Raw genomic sequence first — 7,565 nt, forward strand, 5'->3', positions numbered from 1 at the left:
GACAGTTCCTGCCTCAAAGAGCTTACAGGCCAAAAGACAACATAGATCTTCTCAATAAAAAGGCTGGTGTGCAGAGGATCATCAAGTGAAGATTCTATAACACAAATGAGGCTAGAAGGTCTAAGCAGTTTAAAAATTTTACCCTGAGTATAAGTGCATGTGAAAGTCTCTTTTGTGTGATCTATGTATCCAAAGAAAGGAAACAAAACCAAGACACACACACACAAACACGCACATTGTAGATATAGATACAAGCCTATTTGTTCTATCAAGCAGACCTATCTATCTACTAGAGCAAATGAACACCCCTAACCACTACACACTATACCACCATTACATAAATACACACTTGTATACGTAGGCACTGCACTCACATGGACCTCCTTGCATCAAGCACTACACTCTTTCAGTACAGCCACATGCACAGAGCTTTGTGCATGCCTGAGACAGAGACAGGCACATTTGTATACACACACACAGGGCCGGCGCTTCCACTAGGCGATCCTAGGCGGTCGCCTAGGGTGGCAGGATTTGTGGGGCAGCAGTTTGCCGCCCTCAGCGGAAATTCGGAGGCGGGGGGGTCCTTCCGCTCCGGGTCTTTGGCGGAAATTCAGCAGCGGGTCCTTCACTCGCTCCGCGACCCGCCACCGAAGTGCCCCAAAGACACGGAGCGGAAGGACCCCCGCCGCCGAATGCTCAGAGGAGCAGCGTTGCCGCCTAGTGTGGCAAAAACCCTGGCGCTGCTCCTGCACACACATGCAGACTCACACACAGATCTGCACTGCTGGCTAGGTTAGAATTCTCTCTCTGAAGCCAGGCTGCTTTTGCAAGCTACTGACGTCACAAAGGTGTCAACTGGCAACCGGTGTGACTCGAAGATGTTCCCATTTGCAAGCAGCTCTTCTTTACTTTCAAGCACAAAGAGGGTGAACTCTCGCTAAGCAGACAAGTAGGCAATCTGCCAGGGAGCTGCATGAGCGAGGGATACAGAGAGCTTCCAAACAGCCTCACAGCTCAACTCCTCTTCGGTCTCACTGGAATGAGAAAACTGCTTGAACAGGGCTGGTGCTTTGTAGCTCTGCAGGGCCTCTGCCCCAGCATTCTCTGAAGGGCTGAAGCAGTGTGGAGGAGCTACAGTAGATAAGGTACCGTGTCATGTCCCCTCCCAATGGCCACAAATCCCTGTGGCTGGTGCTTCTTTTTGGAATGGGAGTGATGGCAAAGAGCCTGAACTGTCCAGTAAAGTGTACCTGTCAATACCTGGAAGTGAACTGCACAGGGCAGCAGCTGCAAGATTTCCCCACGACCATTCCACTGGACACAAGGCAGCTGATTCTGGCTACCAACAACATCTCCTACCTGCCATCGGTGGAGCTGAACTTCCTAAGTGACTTGGTCTATCTGGACTGCAGGGAGAATGCCATTAGTGAAGACCTGGATTTCACCTTCATCAGTCTCAACAAGCTCATCTACCTAGACCTGAGCTTCAACAACCTCACCCGGGTCACTTTCTCCACTTTCTCCCAGCTCAGTAGCCTGGTGGTGCTGAAGATCTCGGACAACCCAAATCTGGTGGAGATTGAGAAGGATTCCTTTGCCAATAACACCTGGCTGAGGCACCTGGATGTGAGCCGGACTGGCTTGACATTCCTGGATATTAGCATTGTCAAGGATCTGCCCAATCTGAAGTCCCTGGGTCTAAGTGAAAACCTCTGGAACTGTAACTGCTCCTTCTTGGACTTCACCCTCTGGATGAAAGAGAGTGGCGTTCGCTTCCCAGGTGAGGACTTTGTGGGCCAGCCCAGGCACCCCAAAATTTGGCTGGAACTAAGCAGATGGTTCTGCTTTCTGTATCAGAATGTCACTGTTATTCTTCACGTTATGGGCCAGATTCTCAGTTGGTGTAAAGTAGCACAGGTCCATTGAAGTCAACTGAACTGTGCCAATTTACCTTAGCCATGGATTGAGCCCTCTGACCATAACAATATACATACCATCAAACACATACAAGGGCACCCATGCATGCCTAGACTTTAAGACCAAAAGGGACAATCATGATTATCTAGTCTGATATCCTACACATCGCAGGCCACAGAACCTTGCCCACTCATTCCTGTAATAGACCCCTACCCTCTGGCTGAGTTACTGAAGTCCTCAAATCATGATTGAAAGACTTAAAGTTACAGAGAATCCACTATTTACACTAGCTTAAACCAACAAGTGACTTGTGCCCCATGCTACAGAGGAAGGCAAAAAAAAAAAAAAACAGGATCTCTGCTGATCTGACCTGGGGGGAAATTCCTTCCTGACCCCAAATATGACGATCACTTAGACCCTGAGCATGTGGACAAGAGCCACCAACCAGACAGCTGGGAAAGAATTATCTGTAGTAACTCAGAGCCCTCCCCATCTAGTGTCCCATCTCTGGCCAGTGGAGATATTTGCTACTAGCAGTCACAGATGGGCCACACGCCATTGTAGGCAGTCTCATCATACCATCCCCTCCATAAACTTACCAAGCTCAGTCTTGAAGCCAGGTAGGTTTTTTGACCCTACTGCTCCCCTTGGAAGGCTGTTCCAGAACTTCACTCCTCTGATGGTTAGAAACCTTCCTTTAATTTCAAGCCTAAACTTGTTGATGGCCAGTTTATATCCATTTGTTCTTGTGTCCACATTAGCCCTTAATTTAAATAACTCCTCTCCCTCTCTGGTATTTATCTGTCTATGTATTTATAGAGAGCAATCATATCTCCCCTCGGCCACATACAAACAACCGTGTGTGTGTGTGTGCGCGCGCGCAACCACAAAATGCTAAACTAACAATCAAGAACTGGCCTTAAGTGATAAGAAACAAGGAGTTTTGCTAGACCTTTAAAATTCCTGCTCTAGTCTCAGCTGGTGCCACTGTAGTCTGTGATCAGTTCAAAGTGCCATGTGTCTGTCCTGCTGTATTACCCACAGGCAGTTCTTGGGCAAGCTCTGGATGAGGAAAGCTGCTCCTCTGAACTTCCGGACGTTTCTGTAGTTCCATTCTGGAGTATAGTTTTTTGCTAGTGGTGTTAAATTTCAGGGTTTTTAATGGTAGATTAAAAAAACCCTCAAATGAAAATGCAAGAGATACCATTATTCCAGCCCTGGGGCCTCGCAGCCCAGCCCACCTCGATTCTGACCTCTAGTACCCTGCTTTTCCAACCCAGGGCTCCCCATGGTTCTGCCAATGCACTCCTACCCTAACCTGTAAATCGTCCTGCTGTTCCATTCCTGGGTGTCTCTTCTTGAATGTAGACATTCATTTGGGCCAACTATATGGCAATTTTGTTCTGTGTACAAACACACATGAGGATGAAACTGAGTCAGCTCCCTTTCCTCTGGGACCCTAGCTGGGACAGGATACCACAGGTTAAATCCTGGCCCTATTGAAGTCAGTGGCAGTTTTGTCATTGATTTCAGTGGGGCGGGGCCAGGACTTCACTCTACTTTCATACCCTGCCTATATTTTTGTTACATGAGCAGTACAAGCAATGACCTTTTCCCTAAGAGTAAGAGCTGTTCTGCTGGAGCAGGGGTAAACCATTTCTCTACTCACACTATCACAGCACTTTTATCTCAATCGTTTTTGCCCTGAATGCAGATACCTTTTGTACAGCACTCAGTATTAAAGGCCTGATACAGAGCCCATGCTGAACTCAGTGGGAGTCCTTTTATTAACTGCAGCAGACTTTGGATCAGGCCCTACACATTGAGGAGGATTGACAGAGTGTAAAATAGGACATTAAGTGTGATCGTACTCAGGAAAGTATCTCTTGTGCATTAGCTATTGTGGGGCTCCCATATGTTCTCTCTCATTCTCAAGGATGCCAGAGCAAATTAACTCAATTTACAACATGAAGTCCTGGATCAGGAAAGCACATGAGCACCTGCTTAAATCCCTTTGACTCCAGTGATAATTAAGCACACGCTTAAATGCTGTTCTCAATAGTAATAATTTCCCGAGTTGAGGTCTGAAAGATTATTTTTTTCTTAAATCACCAGAAATGCCGAAATCCAGCTGGGTTTTTTTCTGCCTCAGTTAAAAGATTATGTAACTGGATTGTAGCTGTTGCTTGTGCACAGGGTAGAAGAGTCTCCATTTCACTTTCCCAGAGTCGTTTTGGTCCCAAGAGTAAGAGCGTGTTTGGGAGTCACTGAAATGTATGCTGGCTTTTCCCAACTCCAAATGTTCACAAGCCCCAGTCTTTAAAGAATTACACACAGCACAATGCTGAGAGGGGATTCTGAAAATAGTAATTGTTTAAGGATTGGCTGGGCAAGACTCTCAGTAAAAACAAAGAAAGGAAGATTGGAGGCTGGTGTTACTCAGTGCAGAGTTAAGGTTATTTAAGTACCTGCCTTGGGGCAGGAAGCTCTTTTGTTTGCCTGTAAGTGCTACACATGCCTATGGAGTTGTGTAAAGACCTAATCATAGTAATAACATTGTAGATGGGAGAAAGTGCATCGGAGTCTTATACAGGAGTGTAAGAAACCATGTGTATTATTATAGGCACCAATACAAAAAAGGGTTACAGCAGATGACTGGGTGCATCAGTCTTGAAGCCCCATGCAACAGCTGTGGGAAACTGGGGGCTTTGGTTATTTGTGTTTAATAATAAGTGCGTTTTTCTTGCATGAGGAGAGAGGTCAGTCTCAATAGACACATCACAGATTTCTTGTGCGTGTTGGAGACATTCACATGGTGGGACAGAGGGAGGAGAAAGAGCTGTAATGAAGTGGCCACTAGCAGGACACAACTGAGAGTATCAATTTAGGACAGATTGCTTAGAGAAGGGCAGTCACAGCCCAAGGCTGGATGTCCTTTATTACTAAGGCACACCAAACTAGCCAAACAGAGAGGACTTTGGTTTTACCCCACTGGCTAACCAGAATTCATATAAGCAATTCCCTCAGATACTCCAGTTCCCTTGTATCACCACCAGCACCACTCCTTATGGAGATGAATGGTTATGAAAACCAATACCCCAGTAAAAGAAAAAAGTTTCTCCCAATCCCAAAGGACCAAGCCCCAGACCCAGGTCAGATCTTACCCACAAGTCAGATCTTACCCACAAATCATGCTGTTGCCAATCCTTTAGAATCTAAAATCTAAAGGTTTATTCATAAAAAGAAAGAAATATAGATGAGAGCTAAAATAGGTCAAAGTAATTAATTACATACAGCAATGGCAAAGTTCTTGGTTCAGGCTTGTAGCAGTGATGGAATAAACTGCAGGCTCAAATCAAGTCTCTGAAGTACATCCACAGCTTGGATGGGTCATTCAGTCCTTTGTTCAGAGCTTCAGTGTAGCAAAGTTCCTCCAGAGGTAAGAAGCAGGATTGAAGACAAGCTGGAGAAGATGCAGCTGCCTTTTATAGTCTCTTGCCATGTGGCCTGTGCTTCCTTTGTCTCAAACACAAGCTGCCCAGCACATGGCTTGAAAGCTTTAGAGTTCCCTCCATAGGCATGTCCCTGCATGCCTTCCTGAGTCATAAGGTGTATCCACCTTCTCTCAGTGGGTTAATTGTATAACTGATGGTCCTTAATGGGCCATCAAGCAGGCTTGAAGGTGCTGATGCCAAGCTATCTGGGGTGTCACCCAGAAGCATAGCACAAGTTTGAAATATAGACAGTATAGAGCCAATACTTATAACTTTAAATACAAAAATGATACATGCCTCCAGATAGCATAATCATAACCAGCAAATGATAACCTTTTCATAGACACCTTACTTGACCTCCTTTGTACAAGATTTGGTGCCACTACAGAACGTTGGTTGCAACAATGGTCTATACGGTCACAGTTTGTGTCAATAACATTACAGGAGCAGCTTCTGCTAGGACTGAGGGGGAGAAGAGGGATTTTCCCTATCAGCATCATGGCTGCTACTCACCAGTGCCAGAGAGGGGTGAATAAAGAGTTGATAGAAAGGGCAGAAGGCCTATGTGTCAGTTCTCATTCTCTTCCCTGTCAGGCTTTTCTACCTTCCAGCAACACTTTGTGTGTGAAAGAGGCAGGAGGTTTTATGTTTCCCTGGGACTAGGGTGAGAACTGCAGTTAAACTTTAATGCTGCGGGTAAACATATCCAGGACGAGTGCCTTTGACCAAGAGCACCTCTCTTTCCAGCTGGGAGGGAAATAAGAAGCTCCCTGCTCATGTGAGCCACTGCCACAGATACAGGCGAGAAGGTACAGATAAGATGGATGTTCCATCCATCCAAACCCATCCCACCAATGAAGGGGGATCCGAGGGCAACTGCAGCTTATGGGCAAATCAGGGAGCCCAACTGTACTGCAAAACAATGCCCCAGCCAGGCCTTTTAAAAGCTACTGATGCCTGATAAGGAAACAGAGCACCAATGTTTTATGCAGAGCTGTGTTTGGATCCACATGCAAAACTGAAGTTGCCCCAAGTTTGGGGGTGTTCGGCCTCATCCCGAATGTTATTCAGATACAGAGATAAAACCATACTGATTTTGCCCTCCCCAGCATCCTTTATTACTAGGGACATTTGCGTGAAGACAAGTTATTTTTCTAAGTTGCCTCCGGACTCCTATTTACTGTTGCTCAAGGCATACACAAGAGAGGGTTTCTTCTGTGTTTCCTCTACAGATCCTGAGAACATCTCCTGCTACAGCCCAGCAGCTCTACATGGCTGGTCAATGCCTGGGGTGGAGTCGAAGCTCCACTACACATGTCTCCTCCATTTACATGATACAGACTACGCCTTCCTGGGTCTGATTGGCTTCTGTATATTCTCTGCCGGCACTGTGGCAGCCTGGTTGGCTGGAATGTGTGTAGTGCTATACGAATTCCACACAACAAGGGGAGGGAATGATGAAGACGAAGATGAAGACGAAGAAGCAACCACCTAGAACTAGCCTCTGAAGCCCTGGTGAATAACTATGCTGGGATGCCAGAGACTGATACTAGACGTACCTTTCTCTTGGTCCCCCTGGGCTTTCCCCGTCTATCTGCCTTTCCAGATGAGATTCTTGTGACACAAAATACAACTGCAGGAATCCTTTTGTTGTAATTTAACCCTCTTTGGGGGAATTTCTTACTTCCTCCTTCTTTTCTCCAAAATTTCTTTCTCCAGCTGGGCTTGGGCCATTGACAAATTAATTGATGCCTGCCAAAAGTATGGTAAGTGCTCATCTATCAACCAGCCAGATAATTAATATTTGTTATTTACGGAGTGCCCCCAAATAGCTAAGAACCTTACTGAATATGTAGAAAGCCATGAGCAAAGACATTCAAAAATAGGGGCCTAAAGTCAGGCTCATAAATTCATATTTAGGCTCTTGGACTATGTGTCCTGATTTTCAAAAATGTCAAGTGTTCAAAATGTCAAAAATGTCGAGCAATGGTGATCACTGGAAGTTGCTGGGAGCTAAATGCTTTTGAAAATCAGGTTATTTATTTAGAAGCCTAAATAGGGATTTAGGAACCCAACTTTAGGCTCCTATTCTTGAAAATTTTGGCCATGACCCCTGTCCCAGAGAGCTTGCAATCTAAGTATGATTTGTAAAAG

At 45.7% G+C, this 7,565-nt stretch overlaps 1 protein-coding gene across 1 annotated transcript; it reads left to right on the forward strand.

Moving 5' to 3' along the window:
• The first annotated feature begins 1,146 nt into the window (after positions 1 to 1,146).
• Positions 1,147 to 7,277, forward strand: LRRC52 (leucine rich repeat containing 52). Its single transcript, XM_054038607.1, has 2 exons — positions 1,147 to 1,780; positions 6,644 to 7,277. The coding sequence occupies exons 1-2, from the start codon at positions 1,156 to 1,158 to the stop codon at positions 6,904 to 6,906; spliced, it is 888 nt and encodes a 295-aa protein (XP_053894582.1). The 5' UTR covers positions 1,147 to 1,155; the 3' UTR covers positions 6,907 to 7,277.
• The last annotated feature ends 288 nt before the right edge of the window (positions 7,278 to 7,565 follow it).

Source organism: Malaclemys terrapin, chromosome 8 (assembly GCF_027887155.1).
Source record: "Malaclemys terrapin pileata isolate rMalTer1 chromosome 8, rMalTer1.hap1, whole genome shotgun sequence".
NCBI classification, from domain to species: domain Eukaryota; kingdom Metazoa; phylum Chordata; order Testudines; family Emydidae; genus Malaclemys; species Malaclemys terrapin.

Excerpts from the sequence above, each read along its gene's own strand:
- LRRC52 (XM_054038607.1), top strand. The coding sequence starts at position 1,156 with ATGTCCCCTCCCAATGGCCACAAATCCCTGTGGCTGGTGCTTCTTTTT. Across the intron at positions 1,781-6,643 it reads GAGTGGCGTTCGCTTCCCAG|ATCCTGAGAACATCTCCTGC; the intron begins GTGAGGACTTTG and ends TTTCCTCTACAG.